Here is a 19,441-nt window from a genome sequence, read left to right as displayed (position 1 = left end):
CTAAATTAGGGCTAAAATTAGGGTCACATAAAAACATTCAGTGCCTGACACACAGCTAAATGCTATATGACTGTTACTGCTATTATCATTACCCTTGTATAGTCTCTAAGAGCTAGGAAGGGACACACAAGAAAATGCAAAAATGATAAACTTAAAACAGACTAAATACAGTACAAACCATAGAAGTTCCTGTAGATGCAAACAAACCACAGTCAGGTTTCATCAGTGAGGGAAGGAAGTGAATCAAAGTTGGGATTAAAGGGTAGGATTCCCATGGTTAGGAAAGGAAGCTCAGGGGCAGTGGAGGGGTCCATCAACTTTACTGTTAGCACGGGCGGAAAATCGGAGAAGACAGTTAAATTCCGGATCTGAGACTGACTCACACTACCCAAGAGCAGGTTAAGAATTTGTCTGCCAATCAGTGTTCCCTACTGTAAGTACTTTTCCATTTATTCATCTAACAAACATTTACTGAGGCCTATACTATCAGGGCAAAGTCCTTAAGAGGAATCAAAAATGCATAAGACTTTCCCATTTAGTGATGGAGACATGTAAATATACAAGGCAACAGGAATCCTACTCTAATGTAAGACAAGGGGTAAGTACAAAGTACTTTAGCACAGAGTCAAAGGTCACTAATCTTGTCTGGAGGTGGCAGGAAGCAGCTCCAAGGGTATACATGATTTACCTGGGCTATAAAGGAGAAGAAGGAACCAGCCCACTGAAAAACTGCAAGTAAGCCCATCGGGAGCAAAGGGAACAGCATATGAAAGGCCTGGGAGAGAGTGAAATGGAAAGAGCTTGGCGTGCTTGGACTCAGATCAGGGTGGGGCACCCATGGGAATCTGAACAGGGCTTTATTGGCCTTCCTGAGAAATTAAAACTTTACACCATAGGCTGCTGGGAAATAGAAGAAAGCATGGCAGAGCAGGCTGTTAGCTCTGCAGGTCCCTGCATTCTACCCCATGATAAAGGGTTTAGCCTTTATCCTGAGGGCAACAGAGAGGTGTTGAGGGCTTTAAACTAGTGAGTGATACTATCAGAACTGTATCTTAGATTGATAACTGCAGTGGGAATACGAAGATTGAATTGTTGGCAGGGAAAACCTGTAACGGAGGGGCTGACGCTGTGGTGTAGTGGGTAAAGCCACAGCCTGCCATGCTGGCATCCCATACGGGCGCCGGTTCGAGACCTGGCTGCTCCTCTTCTGATCCAGCTCTCTGCTTCTCTTCCGATCTCAGCTCTGCTGGCCTGGGAAAGCAGTGGAAGATGCCCAAGCCCTTGGGCCCCTGCACCCATGTGGGAGAACCAGAAGAAGCTCCTGGCTCCTGGCTTCGGATTGGCGCAGCTCCAGCTGTTGCAACCTTCTGGGGAGTGAACCAGCAGATAGAAGACCTCTCTCTCTCTGCCTCTCCTCTTTGTAACTCTGACTTTCAAATAAATAAATAAATAAATATTAAGGAAAAAAAAAACTGTAATGGGGGAGACACTGCTTGGGAAAGAGTAAGCCAAGCTGGAAAGGATGAGGTCTTAGAGGACAGTTTGGTAGTGGAGACACTGAGGAGGGGATGGATTGGGAAGCGCTCTTGAGGGAGAATGGACAAAACAGGGTGACTGAGTAGAGTGCCAGGGGAAAGGATTTTCAACACAGAAATTCTGAAGAGCTTAGGACCCTAACTGGATTGTTAATACCACTGAGCCAAAACAGGGAAAATAAGGAAGCCTTAGAAATCTTTTCTGTTTCTGATTCCCATCCAGTGCTAATTTCTCTTAAAGCCTAAGACTTACATCCAGGAATTATATCTGAGCATCAGACTAGCATGCACTGCTGCCCTTTCCATATTAAATAATCCAAGACGAGCCCGGGAGCTCAATGCCAACCAGCCCAGCCTCACAGCTGTCCCCTGGCCCAGAGCAAAGTCCTGGCTGGGTCAGTGGCATGGCCCTGGCAAGGAGCACTATTGTACAGCAGCCCACACAACAGGGGAACTGAGGTTAAGGCATAAGGTCTCAGCTATAGCTGGAATCTCTTGAAAGTCATATATTTCCAATAATAATACCTTACAACCGAAGGGGGTACCTCTACTTCCTTCTCTAAAATTAAAATCTTTGGAATAGAAAAATTGTTGGTAAATTTAATGCAATGTTTGACAAATAAAGATTTTTCACACATAGAAGCTTCCATATTTGAAATTGCCTTTTAAAAATTAGAATATCAGACAACATCAGGGCCAGATTCCCACAAAGCACAACCAGCTGGGGTACAGTAGCAACTGCCTTCCATAGGCAGATCACGAGCATCCCCACGCCCAGATCCCACTACTCTCTATTGTGAGGCCCCCCAGCCCACTTCATTAAATTACCTCCACATCCCCTTTAGACTTTTTCCTGAAAATTTTATTATGGGAACGCTCAAACATACAGAAAAGTTGAAGGAGGGCTAGTGCCATGGCTCACTTGGTTAATCCTCCACCTGTAGCACCGGCATCCCATATGGGTACCGGTTCTAGTCCCGGTTGTTCCTCTTCCAGCCCAGCTCTCTGCTGTGGTCTGGGAGGGCAGTGGAGGATGGTCTGGGTCCCTGGGCCCCTGCACCCACATGGGAGACCAGGAGGAAGCACCTGGTTCCTGGCTTCAGATTGGCGTAGCGCTGGCCGTAGTGGCCATTTGAGGAGTCAATCCATGGAAGGAAGACCTTTCTCTCTGTCTCTCTCTCACTGTCTATAACTCTACCTGTCAAATAAAGAAAAAAAGAAAAGTTGAAGGAATTTCATAGTGAACACCTGCATATTTTCACAAACTATAATCTATCATTAATGCTGTACTATAATTACTTTATCATATATCCATCCATTCATCACATTTCAGAGATCAATAATTTCTCCAAACACTTTACCACCCAAATCCTTTAATAAGAGTTCAATACTTGTTTAAAATATAAATGCACATAAAGTGAAATGCCCAAATCTCAAGTACACATGCCATGAGTTGTGACAAATATCTACACCTGTCACTCATCCCTATAGATGTCTCGGTTGCCTCCCTGAGGCATCTGACCCCTTGGAGAGAAATGTTTTTCTACACTGCTCTGACCTCAGTACCATCAGTGGCCAAGGAAATGTGGGGTACAAGCAGAAACACAGCTGACCTCTAAAAGCAACATCTCATTTCTGCTGGGCCTTACCAATCCAAATCTGGGTATAATCAATTTTGCACATCTGATCTTGTAAAATCACTACTAGGGCTGAAAGAGAACACATTAGTGGCTAAGATTCTAGAAACATAAATGACTTGTCTATCTTTGCAAGCATCATGCTCAATAATATAAGAAATATGGCCTACAGGTCGACCCTCAGACTGCTGTGTCCAAGTGGAAGGGGAGTGGAATGCATACTGCACGGTGATAACGAACACCAACACCCCTGCAGGGCACATACAGAAAGGCAGGATTCCACGCTCCCTGTCCAGCCCTGCTTGGTGGAGTGCTGAGATAACAAGGAAGCTTCTATGATTTAGTTGGTGAGAGAAGGCATTCCCAAGATCAGGGAGAGAAAAAAGGTAGAAACCTCATGTTCTAAAAGTAGAATGAACCAAGGAAAACCTGAAAAAGGAGCCAAGATTTACTGTTTAAGCAAAGATCTTCCACACAGGCCAGCGACGCAATGGCATCACTTATGGAAATAAAAATGAGAAATGTCCCTTGTCTCCTTTGATGGTAAGTGCTTACTAATCTGCAATCAAATCCAAGCCTGCTGGAACACTTCATTGGCAGTGTGCTCAGAATTAAGTGAAGCTTGCCAAGATGCAGAATTTCAGATGCTGTTGCAAAGTTGCCAATGGTTAAGGAAGGAGTGTGTGTCACCTTGCTCTTTCAATCTGTCTCGACTGTCTCAAGCTCCATTTCTGAGCAACTGTATATCTAGGACAGAGGTAGAGGACAAATTTCAGAACAGAATGAGGGACGTGACAATATACTGTAAAGGCAAGAGTCTGACTTTAATGTCATGGCCCATTCCAATCCTTCCACAACCAAGGTTCCTGGCCATATGACAGAAAACATCAAACTTCTCTGTCCTTTTATTTCAGTGTTGATGTGAGCACATGAGACAGTAAATATGAAAACAGATTTTTAAAAGATAACAAGTACATAAATCCGAGTATTGCTATTAGTGCAAGATCTTCTTTATGTTATTCAATAAAAAAATATATACACTATGAGACTATACACTGCACTGATTTAGAGCAGAGGTCAAACTTTCTTTTAAAGAGCCAAACAGAAAGTACATTAGGCTTTGTGGGTCATAGTCCCTTGCTAATAGTCAATCCTGCCACCATAATGCAAAAGCAGCCATAGACAATACTAAATCAACAAGTGCAATTGTGTTCCAACCAATTGTTATGGAAACTAAAATTTTAATTTTATGTAAATTTCACATTACAAAATACTACTGTTTAATTAACTAAAAAACACAAAATCCATTTTTAGTTTATAAGTTATACAAAAACATGTAGCAGGTTGAATTTGGCCTATCATTTGTTGATCCCTTATTTAGAGCATTAACCAGAAAGCTTGAATTCAAATGCCATCTGTGAAATGTAATAGCTAGAAGACCTTGTGTGAATTATTTAACATCTTTCTGCCTCAGTTAGCTCATCTTTAAAATGAGAAAACAATAATATTGATCTCAGTATTATTATGAGAATTCCATTATTTTCTATAGGCACAGAAGTTGAAACAGTGACTGGTACAACTGAACTGCTCATGCAGATTGCTATCAGCTACTATAAACCATTCCCATAGCAGTTTTTGGACAACTCTCCAAACGTGCCACACTTTCATACACCTCCATGCATTTACACAGGCCATCTTCTTTGACTGGAAGCCCTTTCCTTCATACAGAGCTTCTACGTGGTCCCAAAGACTGTAAACATCACCTTCTCTACAAAGCCTCCCTTGACTGTCCTCAGCATCCTAGCAGACACTGGCCACTTCCCCCAGGGATCCTGATCAGCCATTGCAGTATACTGCATCTATTGTAGTTATCTTTCACAGATTAACTTCCAACTAGACTCCTTCCATGAGTCTATGACTTACTGATTGTGATCCAAGGGGTAGACAGCCTACACGCAGAAAGCAAATATTTGTTTAATGGTATTATTAACTATGGAAAAAAGTAGCCTAACACATTAATAACTATGAGACAAATCTAGTTATATGGCAAATGTGAATACAATTAAATATGAAAATAATTCTAGTGTACTGAAGAACTCAATCATGACAATATTCATCCCAGGCATATCCAGAAAGCACCCAGAGTTTGTCTCAGTGCTATCACCAGCTGGGAGCAGAAATATTAGACCCACACCACGATAATCATAACTCCAGCTTTTAGTAATTCAGAAGCCCATCTCTCATCTCAATTTGTACCAAATAATCCTTAGTTGGTAGTTGGGAGAAACAGAAGACTAAACAATAAAATCTAAAATCTCTAGCATAGCAAGAAGTTAACAGAATGGGAGCCCTTTTCTGATTCTGCTCTTAAACTCCTCAGGAAATAGTCAAAGATCAAAAGGGTTCATCAAGGCCACTCAAAGAAGGATGTGTTCTCAGCTAGTCAGGATCCCAACCAAAACAGTTACTTGGGCAACCTAAGACACTACCCTTGCCACTCGCACCCTGCCAGGGTGTGCTGCCCACTCCAACCTCTGCCAGGCAATCTATGATACCGTGCCCAACTGATCCTGTGCCAGACAACATAATCCCTCTGACAGAAGGTTCCTTGTGTCTGGTGATGCTGAGCTAACCAGAATGCCTGGCTTACTGTCTCCTAAAAAAAATCAAAGCTGTTTTTGGAGAACAGGTTATAGAGGAAAAAGACTTCAATAACTAAACAGGGAACATTTTCCAAAAGGCAATTTAATGCCTTCAAAATCAGTCAAACTCTATAACTATGAACAGAGTCCAGTCAAAATTTAGACCACAGCCTACCAAGGGACACTAACATAACAGTGAGGATGTAATAGGAGCCTTTCATTTTTTAAGTTTTATAAGATAATGTCACATTTGTAAAACCCCAGCTGGTTGCTATGGAAATAGTGACATCAGAATTGGTTTTTCTGAGGGTTTTTTGGTTTGTGCTTCTTTGTTGTTTTGTGTGTGTGTGTGTGTGAGAGAGAAAGAGAGAGAGAGAGGGGGAGGGAGGGAGGGAGGAAGGAGAAAGGGAGAGGGGGATGGGGATGTGTGTGATAGACTGGCTGAGAATTACCAGTTTCTCCAGAAGTCTACTTCTCTTTTCAGAGCATAAGATCATATACTATGAGAATCTGCCAAATTTAAGTAACTGAAAAATACATAAGTTATTTTTGTTAGGACTATCCTATATTCTTTTTTTTTTTTTTAATTAAAAAACTTTTATTTAATGCATATAAATTTCCAAAGTACGACTTATGGATTACAATGGCTTCCCCCCATACCGTCCCTCCCACCCACAACCCTCCCCTTTCCCACTCCCTCCCCCCTTCCATTCACATCAAGATTCATTTTCGATTATCTTAATATACAGAAGATCAGCTTAGTATACATTAAGTAGGGATTTCAACAGTTTGCTCCCACACAGAAACATAAAGTGAAAAATAATAGATGATTTTTTAAATGATGATGAAATCAGGGCAGACCTATTGTCATGTTTAGTCCCAGTGAGAGTCAAGTTGGGAATCGATAATTTCTTTTTTTTTTTTTTTTTTTTTTTTTACAGAGGATCAGTTTAGTATGCATTAAGTAAGGATTTCAATAGTTTGCACCCCCATAGAAACACAAAGTGAAATATATTGTTTGAGTACTCGTTATAGCATTAAATCTCAATGTACAGCACATTAAGGATAGAGATCCTACATGAGGAGTAAGTGCACAGTGACTCCTGTTGTTGACTTTACCAATTGACACTCCTGTCTATGGCATCAGTAATCTCCCTATGCTCCAGTCATGAGTTTCCAAGGCTATGGAAGCCCTCTGAGTTCTCCGACTCTTATCTTGTTTAGACAAGGTCATAGTCAAAGTGGAGGTTCTCTCCTCCCTTCAGAGAAAGGTACCTCCTTCTTTGATGACCTGTTCTTTCCACTGGGATCTCACTCGCAGAGATCTTTTGCCAGAGTGTCTTGGCTTTCCATGCCTGAAATACTCTCATGAGCTTTTCAGCCAGCTCTGAATGCCTTTAGGGCTGATTCTGAGGCCAGAGTGCTATTTAGGACATCTGCCATTCTATGAGTCTGCTGAGTATCTCACTTCCCATGTTGGATCACTCTCCCCTTTATTTACTCCATCAGTTAGCGTTAGCAGGTACTAGACTTGTCTATGTGCTCCCTTTGACTCCCAGTCCCTTCACCATGACCAACTGTGAACTGAAACTGATCACCTGGAACAGTGAGATGGCATTGGTACCTGCCACCTCGATGGGATTGAATTGGAATCCCCTGGTAGGCTTCCAACTCCACCACTTGGGGCAAGTCAGCCTAGGACTATCCTATATTCTTGTCAGTGTCATTGTTATCACTATTATTATCAATTTCTTCAGAACCAAGAAACAACTTCAGGAATAGTATTCCAACACTGCTGAATTTGGATACTTTTATGATTGCTAATTCACAGGTAATAATTTTAGGTACACCATATCAACTCTATCTTATCTCAATAATATATGACTTTTTAAAAAAGATTTTTATTTTTATTTATTTGAAAGAGTTACAGAGAGAGGTAGAGAGAGAGAGAGAGATCTTCCATCCACTGGTCCACTCCCCAGATGGCCGCAAAGGAGCTGCACCGATCCAAAGCCAGGAGCCAGGAGCTTCTTCCAGGTCTCCCACGTGGATGCAGGGTCCCAAGCACTTGGACCATCTTCTACTGCTTTCCCAGGCCACAGCAGAGAGCTGGATCAGAAGAGGAGCAGCCAGCACTAGAACCAGTGCCCATATGGGATGCTGGCACTTCAGGCCAGTGCTTTAACCCACTGCGCCACAGCGCCAGCCAATAATACATTACTGTAATAAATTTGTTCAATAGAATTGGGTTTTAGTGTACTTTAAGGTCAGATTGATTTCAATGAGATGGCAAAAATAAGTAAATTATAATGCCATACTTTTTTAAAAAAGAAATCCAGAATTACAAATAGAGAGGGAGAGAGAGAAAATGATCTTCCATCCACTGGTTACTCTCCAGATGGCGGCAGTGGCTGGGGCTGGTTCAGGTCAAAGCCAAAAGCCAGAAGCCGGGAACTTCATCCTGGTCTCCCATGTGGATGGGAAGGGTCCAAGCACTTGGGTCATCTTTCACTTTTTTCCCAGACCATTAGCAGGGAGCTGGATTGGAAAAGGAGCAGCAGGGACACAAACCAGCTCCCATATGGGATGGCAATGTTGCAGGTGGCAGCTTAACCCACTGTACCACAATGCTGGCACCAAGAAACCCAATTAAATATATTCCCATGACCTCTCCAAACATCCTCTAGGGAAAGGAAAGTATGGTGAGTTAATAATCCTAAACTGGGAAGAGGACAGAATTAGTAATATGAAGGTCGCTAATGATCTCAACGAGAAGGGTTTCAGGGCACTAATGAGGCAAAGGCAAGACAGGAATGGAATGAAGAGTGGGGGGAAATTAAAGCATTGATACATCTTGAACAATAGGGCTCAGAAAGAGAAGAGATGGGGTTTAGCTGCAAGCCAAAGAGGGACAAAGGGAAGTGAGATAATGCATGTGTCCCTTGAAAACCTCTGAACTCCCCCAGAGAAATGACTATGCATATTCCTCTTGAATTCCTCACATTTAAGTCATGCTGTCTTCTATCATGTGGAGGAGTAAGATCTCACAGGAGCCATGGTATAGCCTTTGCATGGAAGCTGTCTCTGTCTCTCTTTGTTTCTTTGCCTCTCTCTGTAACTTCACATCATCTCATCTCTTCAACTCTCCCTTCATGTGGGCTTTCACTTGTCGTCTTAAAGTAAATGGATGGATGAAGAATTCTCTTTGCTGCTTTAGCTTCCATGATATACTGACTAGTTCTTCAGCTATCTCCTTCGACCACTCTTGGGTTCCTCTTCCTACTCCCAAGGACATAATTCCCCAACACCAGACCTTGGTCTCCTCCCCGGCAGTGAGCGAGCTCATCTTTCACAATGTCACTGGACACTGTGCTGGGCACTGATCACACTTCCTCAATCAGGAAAAGTCAAATATAAACCTGTGTGAGGTGGCGTCACATGGAGTCACTACATTAGGAGCGAGAACAACATGTTGGAAGAACAAGAAGGAGGGATGAGTACATTCTGACGGGCATGTGTCACAGAGGAAGTGACACCTGAGCTGCCTTGGAGGATCAGGAACATTCTGCCAGGTACAGAGGGCAAAGGGAGCAGGCTAGGAAAGAGAAGAGCAGGAGCAAGAGTTCAGGAGGAGTGCTCAGGGAATGGCAAGGAGGAAAGGTGCAGGTGCATGATGTGCTGAGGGTAAGGGCAGCAGGGAGACGGTAAGTCAGGCAGAAAGCTTGCTGGGGAAGGACGGAACTGGCTTCTTCACTCTGCATGCCAATGGGTTCAAAATGCAAAACCACACCAGAATAACCTGGGATGCCTGCTTCAAAATACAGATTCCTGGGCTCTAATCCAGATCTACTTCAAAAGGAACTTTCAGAGGTAGGACCCAGGTGTATGTATTTTAGTAGATAGTGAATCCAGGTTTGGTGACCATAGATGGATTTCTTTTTAAGAAAAGTTATATTATTAAATTGATATTTTAAAGAACACTCTGAAATTAAAAACAATGGTAAAAAATGAGAAATGGGGGCAGTGATCTATAGCAGATCATAGTAATCATTTATTCAACAAAAATTTTTAATTTTTATGTTTTTAAAAGATTTATTTGTTTATTTGGAAGTCAGAGTTACACAGAGAAGAGAGGCAGAGAGAGACAGAGAATCTTCCATCCACTGGTTCACTTCCCAATTGACCGCAATGGCCAGAGCTGAGCCAATCTGAAGTCAGGAGCCAGGAGTTTCATCCGGGTCTTCTGTGCAGGCGCAGGAGCCCAAAGACTTGTGCCATCTTCCACTGCTCTTCCAGACCATAGCAGAGAGCTGGATCAGAAGTGGAGCAGCGCCCATATGGGATGCCAGCATTGCAGGCGGTGGCTTTACCTGCTACACCACAGTGCCTGCCCCTCAACAAAAAATGTTTAAAATACTTACTATGTGCCTACTAGTTCACATAAGGATGTCAGCCTGAACTAGGGTACTAGCAGTGTGGAGACAAAAAGAATCAAGAGACACTGCAGAGAAAGAACTGATCAGTCTTGAAGATTCAGTAGAGGGAGCAAATCCCAGTTTTCATCCAGCGTTTGCAAACTTGGAAAAGCATCAGAATAAAAGATTGGCAGGGGTTGGGGGTAGGTGGGAGGGCAGGTATTTGGCATAGCACTTGGGATGCCCACATCCCATACTGGAAATGCTTAGTGGTGGCAAGTGATGGCTCAAGTGGTTGGGTATCTGTTGAGTTCACATGGGATGCTGGCCACAAGCAGCAACTTAACGCACTGTGCCACAACACTGGTCCCATTTCTGTGCATCCTAAGTCTCTCCCTCCTCAATTCAATCCATCCAACACAACCTTACCAAATTAATCATTCTCCCACTACTCCTCAATTCCAAAATATTCAACTGCTTATTCCATAATCAACTATGAAATGCTCAACCTGCCTGGAACTTTACTTTTCTCAACTGAAAGTCAATTCCATCCCCTCGGAACATCTACACTAATTTGCCAGTCTATTCATTCCACAATTATCCCTCCCTAAACAGCAAGCTATTTTGTTTTTATGTAACAATGAATTATGTCACCAAATGGTATACAACATTCCTGAGGGAAGACATATTTCTTTTTCCTATTTTATTTAGTGACGCCTTGGGCACAAAGAAGTGCAACTAAGAAGCTCTCTGCTGCTCTGACCAAGTCTCCCTGCATTCAAAAGGAAAAAAGGTGCTAGGCTGAAAAACCTGCCCTTGAGGTACTCTGGCTTGGGCCATTATCCTACTATATTACTTAATGTTATATCATAAAAAATTTAATGACCCTTTCCATACTCCTTTACTACATATTAACAACTCCTACAAGATTGTTTATATCAAATTAATGATAAAGGTTAATTTTAATCCATACATAACTTACAAAAAGATATAATCTTTAACATTAGGTTGAATTTAGGGGCTGGCAATGTGATACAGCAGGTAAAACTGCCACTTGTGATGCCAGCATCCCATACCGTTTCTGATCCAGCTCCCTGCTAATACACCTGAGAAAAGCAACAAATGATGATTCACTCAAGTATTTGCACCCCTTTGGGGCCAGCGCTATGCTACAGCGGGTTAAGGCCCTGGCCTGAAGCACCAGCATCCCATATTGGCAACCCTTATGGGCGCTGGTTCGAGACCCGGCTGCTCCACTTCCAATCCAGCTCTCTGCTATGGCCTGGGAAAGCAGTAGAAGATGGCCCAAGTCCTTGGGCTCCTGCACCCGCGTGGGAGACCCGGAAGAAGCTCCTGGCTTCGGATTGGTGCAGCTCCAGTCATTACAGCCATTTGGAGGGTGAACCATCAGATGGAAGACCTCTGTCTCTCTCTGTGTGTGTGTAACTCTGACTTTGAAATAAGTAAATAAATCTTAAAAAAAAAAAAAAGTATTTGCACCCCATCGACTCACATGGGAGACCTGGGTGGAGTTCCAGGCTCCTGGCTTCAGTCTTGACCAGCCCTGGCATTGAGAGCACTGGCGACTGAACCAGTAGATGGAAGATCGCTCTCTCTCTCTCACCAGCAGATAGAAGATCATGCATGCTCTCTCTCTCTCCCTCTGTCCAACTACCCCTCTAATCCCCCCATCACTCTGCCTGCCAAAGAAATAAATGAATCGTTAAAGATTTCATTTACATACAAATCCCTAAGCTATGCTTAAAAATCAGTTCATTTTTTTCTTACTATAACTCTCACATTTCTACTAAGCTATTCAATTTATGCTTTCAGTTTACTTCCAGCTATCAAAGTTGTAATACTATGACACACAGAAAACTGAACTTCACAAGAAATCTCAACATCAGAGGCACTTACTGCAAACAGTTGCACTCCTCAAATGGATACACTCCCTGAAGGTCGAGGATCTAAATTCTGCAATATTTTTAGCAACTAAAATCCTGGTTTATGCTCTCCTTCTAGTTCTCTTGGTCTTTAAAAAGCATAAGAACATACTATCAGATTTCTAATTCCCTGTTAAGCCCTAGCCAACCAAAGTTTAGCTAATAAAAAAAAAAAAAACACACAAAAACTGAAACAAGAATGAATTACTAAGAAAGAAAATCAATCTGAAGCAAAAGAAGTTATACAGTTTGAAATATGAACCCAAATTCTAACTCATTATTCTCATCAAATTATCAACTGAAACAACTCACACTGTTTTTCTCTTGCCACCACCCTGTTCCTCTCCTTGGTTCATAAACTGAATAAATCTTTATTCCCAGTGCCTAAAGCTTAATAGACATACTTTTTTTCTCCATGTTAATAGATATTACTGTGGCTGCATTAACATAACAGCAATTAATGCAGGTATAGCCCCTGCTCTCCCAGAGCTTAAAATCTGGTTAGGAAAAGATAACCAATTAAACTTTAAAAAAATAAAAAAGGTCAGAGTTGGGGGGGGTGCAGAGACAGGGAGACAGGGATCTTCTACCTGCTGGTTCATTCCCCATATGGCCCCAACAGTTGACTGGGCCAGGCCAAAGCCAGGAGACAGGAGCTTCTTCCGGGTCTCCCACGGGGGTGGTAGGTGTCCAAGGACTTGGGCCATCTTCCACTGCTTTCCCAGGCCATTAGAAGGGAGCTGGATCTGAAGTGGAGCACCCAGAACACAAACCAGCATCCATATGGGATGCCGGTGTTAACAGGCAGCAACTTTACCTGCTATGCCACAGCGCCGGCCCCCAGTTAGACCTTAAGACTATGACAAGCAAGCTGTAAGACATGAAAGGAAAACACAGGAGAAACACCTAATGTGGGAAAACCTAGTGTAAGTGGAGCCACAGGAAGGTTAAACTGACGTTAAACTTAAGATCTAAAAGTAGTACAGAATTCCAAGTTGGAAATGACAAAAAGTGAAATTGGAAAACAGAGCAATGACAAACACTGAAGAATTTTAAGGAAGATATAAAATATTCAAATCTTCCTGGCTGAAGCCAGAAATGATTAGAAAAGTGGAGGGATATGTGTAGACCTTTCAAGAATGACAAAAAGTCCTATTTTTAAAATTTGCATGACTATATACATTGTCAAAACTGATCAAATAAAAGATTTAAGTTTTATTCATTTTTATATGTAAAATATAGCTCAATTTTTAAAATCGAGATGGTGAGAAAAGCTTATCTAAAATTTTTAGATAGGATGGCCAGGTGCTTCCCTGCTAAGGTAGTGTTTGAGTGAAGACCTGTAGAAAGTAGAGCCAGCCGCGTAGGTGTCTAAGGGAAGGGCACGCTAGGGGCAGGAACAACAGGAACTTTTCAGAAAGAGGAAAGAGCTATTGTGGCTGGAGTGGGTTGAACAAGGGAAAGACAAGTTCTGAGAAGTAACAAGGAGAGGATCAGAGCATACAGTGCCTGGCAGTCACAGCAATCCTCATTAAAAGACTGCTGTCTTCACTCTAGGATTACCGGAGAAACATTTCAGCACCTATGAATAATTAGGCACTGTGCTCGGACAACGTCCATAGAGTTTATGTGAACAGCATGGCCAGGATTAGAACCTGGCATGTCTAATTCCAAAATCCATAATCTTAACCACTTTGTTTTACTATCTCAACGTAATAATGGTATTTACTGAGTGCTTACTACTATTATGTTTTGAGCTAAAGAGCTTCATTATCAGATCTTCCCAATCATACATGAATGTACAAATTGGATGGCTATAAGTGGGATGAAAAGATCTTTTTAATGAACTCTTATATTGCTATTAAGAAATGTTTTTTGCAGGGCCATTGTTGTGATGCAGCAGGTTTAGCCACCCCTTGTGATGCCTATGTAATATCTGGAGTGCCATTTTGGGCCTTTGCTGCTCTGCTTCCAATCTAACTTCCTGCTAATGTGCCGGAGAAAGCAGCAAAAGATGGTCCAAGTACTTTCACTTCTGCCACCCATGGGGATACCTGGATAGAGTTCTTTTTTTTTTTTTTTTTTTTAAGATTTATTTATTTTACTTGAAAGTCAGAGTTAGAAAAGGAGAGGCAGAAAGAGAGAGAGAGAGAGAGATCTTCCATCCACTGATTCACTCCCCAAATGGCCACAACGGCTGGAGCTGAGCCAATCCGCAGCCAGGAGCCAGGAGCTTCTTCCAGGTCTCCCAAGCAGGTGTAGGGGCCCAAGGACTTGAGCCATCCTCTACTGTCTTCCCAGGCCATAGCAGAGAGCTGGACTGGAAGTGGAACAGCGGAACTCAAACCAGCACCCATATAGGATGCCGACACTGCAGGCGGCAGCACTACGCACTACACCACAGCACCTGTCCCTGGAGTTCTTGTCTCCTAGCTTCAGCCTGGCCACTTGGGGAGCGAACCAGCAGATGGAAGATCTCTTTCTTTGTCTTTCTCTCTCTGTGTATCATTCTGCCTTTCAAATAAATAAATAAACAAATCTTTTAAAAAAAATTTGCAACCAGTTAAACATGGACAAAATTATATTTAGTTTCTACATGGGACCAGCACTGAGGTATAGCGGGTAAAACTGCCGCCTGCAGTGCTGGCATCTCATACGGCCACCAGTTCAAGACCTGGCTGCTCCACTTCCGATTCAGCTCTCTGCTGTGGCCTGAGAAAGCTGTGGAAGATGGCCCTAGTCCTTGGGCCCCTGCACCCATGTGGGAGACCCGGAAGAAGCTCCTGGTTCCTGGTTTCGGATTAGCACAGCTCAGGCCATCGCAGCCAGCTGGGGAGTGAACCAGCAGATGGAAGACCCCTCTCTCTCTTTGCCTTTCCTTCTCTCTCTGTGTAACTCAAACTTTCAAATAAATAAATAAATCTTTAAAAAAAATTTGTAAAAACTAAGATGGCCTAGGAAAGAATAAAGAAAAACAAAAATAGCTGATGTGTTAGGGTGGCATTCATGGTGTGCTTTCTTTTAAACAATTTTGCTTTCATGTTATCTTATTGTTTAGCAGTAGATATACAGATGAACTAGTCAACTGTGACACCAATTCTTCAAAGAACCTTTGGATTAATTCTCTTGGAATGGAAATAATTATACCATGTTTCTATTATATTGAAGCTTAAAAACTGTAAGGTATCAACCTTCTTCAAAAACTTTACAGAACATTTTGCTTTTTCTCAAAGCATATAAACAACCACATTTTCATAGAAAACAGTATCAAGCAGAAATTTGATATTCGTGTTATAAATAGAACATTTGATTATATCTTATTTCTGTACCATGCTTAAGGTATTCCTTTAGCTTCTTTGTAGTCCTCAAATTTCTCATTTGTAAGATGATAGAGGTGGATCAGATGGTGTTCTACAATGTTCTTTTCACTGTAGTGTCCTGGAATTTTATAATCCTCTAACAAAACAATACATATGGATAGTCCTGCAACCCTGCATATGCTTTCAAGCGGTGCTTTCACCCTAGTAACGGTTCCTAGAGCTGAAGGCATTACTGACAGGGCTGGTATTGTGGTGCAATGCGTTAAGCCGTCACCTACAATGCCAGCATCCCACATGAACACCTGCTGGAGTCATGGTTGCTCCACTTCTGATCCAAATCCCTGTTCATGCACCTGGGAAAGTAGCACAAGATGGCCCAAGTACTAAGGCTCCTGCCACCTACCTGGAAGACCCAGATGAAGCTCCTGACTCCTGGCTTTAGCCTGGTAGAGCCTAACCCATCACTGCAGCCATCTGGGGAGTGAACTACCAGATAGAGGATATCTCTCTGCATGTCTTTCCCTCTCTTTATGCTTTTCAAAATAAAAAAAATCAAAAAAAAAAAAAAAAAAAGACATTACTGTCTCTTCTCACTGAGCCAATGGACCCCAAAGGAACTGGGGAGCTTGGAAATCTACAAGAGATAGCAAAATGGCTAATGATTTAGGAATTGATCTTAAATTAAAGGATGCACATGTTCATCTTGGATTGAAAAAGGCTAAGGATGAGGCCAATGCTATGGATCAATGGGTTAAGCCATAGACTGCAGTGCTGGCATCCCATATGAGTGCCAGTTCAAGTCCTGGCTGCTCCACTTCCTATCCAGATCCCTGTTAATGGCCTGGGAAAGCAGTGGAAGGTGGCCCGAGTACTTGGGCCCCTGCACCCATATGTACCCATGTAGGAGACCCAGAAGAAGCTCCTGGCTCCTGGCTCCTGGCTCCTGATTTCAGCCTGGCCCAGCCCTGGCCACTGCAACCACTTGGGGAGTGAACCAATGGATGGAAGCTATCTCTCTCTCTCTCTGTGTCTCTCCTTTGCTCTCTGTAACTCTGCCTTTCAAATAAATAAATAAATCTTAAAAAATTAAAAGGCAAAGGTGTGGACAATGATCAACAATTTCCTGCACTTTTACTATGAATAGAGTAATAGGAAAAGGAGTAACACTAAACAGGAGGAATACAGACCAGATTATATCTTTAAAAACTACAGGTTTCTTAGAAACTGTGAGATCCGTGTGAGCAGAAGCTATGCCTCCTTATACCCCAGCATCTACTACAGGATCTGGCATCCAGGAAGTCCTAAATAAGTAAGTGTACGGTGGCAGGAGGTGGGGGTGCGGGTGCCAATAAAGAATTATTTTAATCTTTAAAATTCAAAGCACAGAGGTACATTATGGAGAAAAAAAAGGAAATTTATCTTCTCGATATTAAAAAAGAAGATGATGGCAATCTTGCAATAATTTAGATATTGAGCTTTTGGCACAGGGTTAAAATTACACTTGGGATGCCCACATATCACATCAGAGTGCTTGGGTTCAAATCAAGACTCCACTTCCAATTCTAGTTTCTTTTAATGCACACCATGGAAGGCATCGAGTGATAAACCAAGTACTTGGTTCTGGGCCATCATGTGGGAGACCTGGATTGGGTTCCTTGCTGCTGGCTTTGGTCTGGACCAGCCCTGGCTGTTGCAGGCATATAGAGAGTGACTCAGCAAATGGAAAATTGCTCCGTCTGACAGTGCACCCCTCAGCTTTTCAAATAAATAGTAATTTCTTTTAAATACGTGGATTTCTTTAAAATATAACTTAGACACACAAAAATCGAAACATAGGAGCCAGCACTGTGGTGCAGCGGTTAAAGCCCCAGCCTGCAGTGCCAGCATCACATATGGGCACCAGTTCCAGTCCCTGCTGTTCCTCTTCCTCTCCAGCTCTCTGCTATGGCCTGAGAAAACAGTAGAAGATGGCCCAAGTGCTTGGGCCTCTGCACCCTCATGGGAGACCTGGAAGAAACTTCTGGCTCCTGGCTTCAGATTGGCGCAAGTCTGGCCATTGCAGCCAATTGAGGAGTGAACCAGTGGATGGAAGACCTCTCTCTCTCTGCCTCTCCTCCTCTCTCTGTGTAACTCTGACTTGCAAATAAATAAATAAATCTTTTTTAAAAATCAGAAAAATAAACCTCATTATATTTCAGAATTACTTCTCTTTAAAAAATCCTAGAGCTTTAATGATACTGTTACAGACTGGCTATGACACGGACAGGGCTGAAGAAAGGCTGTGTACACTCTGACCTCAAATTTTGTGCCAAACATTTATTTGTGTCTGTTTTAAGTTTCTTAAGCACTCAGAGCTCGAGCAACACAATTCCCCCAATACTAGCTCGGAATGGCAGAGGATGGGTCATGAGTGAACGGGCCCCTCATGTGGGTCCCTGTGCAGAAGGAACCCTCCAACAGGTGAAATCAAGCTCAACAGACAGAATACAAGCCGTCACCCTTCACAATCACTTTCCATTGCCCCCAGTGATTTATAATGAGGTGAGTTACTCTTTCAACTCATTTGTCATGCTTCTTACTGTCAATGGGAACACTCTAAATGTGGGGAGGAAAATCCGTGTAAGAGGCATGACAATAAAACTGGGAAGCTGCATCCACAAGACACAAGTAAGCTGTCTTGGCACTTTAAGTCCTACCTCATAGTTAAGCCAACCAACTGAGAAAAATTAACCTAAGAAATCTGGCAAAAATGTCACCAAGAAACCTGTCTCTTATGAAATGCATATAAATAAAACACTGTTCATAAAACCATGCATCCTACTGTGAAACTCATATTCCATCAGAGGGACAGATTTCTCCTTAGCTTCCAACAGTACAACACAAAGCCAACTCAGTCTCCATATGAATGCCCCCAGTGTCACCTCCATTTTCTGAAACAAGCAAACCATTTGCCCAGAGTTGACTGCCTTGAATGATACACTTATAATGGATGTTTTGCTCTTCTTATCTTTTCCCTTATAAGACAGATGCCTTGTAGAGAACAACTCTGTCTTCTCCTTATAAAGCCAAGTACCCTCTTTTTCTGTTTTCTTTAGAGTTTTCTCTTTGAAGTTTTCTTGCATAAAGAAACTCAAGGGCTGGTAGTTGTCTTGAGGGGCAAGAAACCAAACTACCGAACTGGAATGTTGAATGTTTCAGAATAAGGGGACCTTCAGGTAAGAGTTGTTTTTTTTTTTTTTTTACAGTCCCTGCTTTATTTTCATTTGGTCACACACACCTTTTTAAAACACACACACACACACACACACACGCTCACAAAATACCCAAAACATCAAGAAGTAGAAGGGCATGAAACAGGGTGCTTACAAGCTTAAAAAATACCCTAGGCTTCAGAATCAAACAATACCAGTCAACTACTGAAAATTTCTTTGTTCAAAACACAAAGATGTTTTGTTATCGTGGGACTTAATTTTTTTTTTTAACTTTAAAAAAAGAGTCAGGCTTCTTCTACTGCCTGGCTTCTCTTCCTTTGAAAGCCATTTGCAAATTAGAGATGCAGCCTTCTCTGGTCTCTATGTTCAAACCACCCTCCGCCCACTGCCTGCCCTCTTACAGCGCAGGCTCCCAGGGCCCACCCTGAAGGCAAGGGCAGGGGCTACAGAGCATCCAAGATGTGGTTGATCTTGGTGACCAGCTCCTGACGCTTTCCAGAGATGAGCTTCTCATTCTCGATGTACGTGTCCTTCTTGAGCTTGCTGGCCACCAGCCGCTCGGCCTCCACCGCCGACTTCAACACCAGCTCCTTGACCTGCACGTCCAGCTTCTGCATTTCACTCACTCTGTCGCACAGATCAGAGCCCTCTGTCTTCCGCCTGGACTGCAGCAGAGCAATCTCACTGGTCAAGGCCTTGTGTTCAGTCTCCAGGCTCTTCTTGCCACAATGTCCTGA

At 42.6% G+C, this 19,441-nt stretch overlaps 2 protein-coding genes across 18 annotated transcripts in view; both read right to left on the bottom strand.

Annotated features, from left to right (window-relative positions):
* PPP1R12B (protein phosphatase 1 regulatory subunit 12B) overlaps positions 1 to 19,441 on the bottom strand; it is a 215,740-nt gene that overhangs the window by 183,639 nt on the left and 12,660 nt on the right. The window lies entirely within an intron of this gene.
* Positions 1 to 19,441, bottom strand: part of LOC103351004 (dolichyl-diphosphooligosaccharide--protein glycosyltransferase subunit 1-like) — a 40,493-nt gene that overhangs the window by 11,810 nt on the left and 9,242 nt on the right. The window contains 1 exon segment of the mRNA XM_070056208.1: positions 1 to 19,441. This exon segment is cut by the window's left edge and continues 11,810 nt beyond it. Coding sequence (XP_069912309.1) covers positions 19,148 to 19,441 — 294 coding nt within the window. The 3' untranslated portion in view covers positions 1 to 19,147.

Source organism: Oryctolagus cuniculus, chromosome 13 (assembly GCF_964237555.1).
Source record: "Oryctolagus cuniculus chromosome 13, mOryCun1.1, whole genome shotgun sequence".
NCBI classification, from domain to species: Eukaryota; Metazoa; Chordata; class Mammalia; order Lagomorpha; family Leporidae; genus Oryctolagus; species Oryctolagus cuniculus.
Note: the sequence above shows the minus strand (reverse complement) of the source record. Positions and strands in the feature narration are given on the sequence as shown.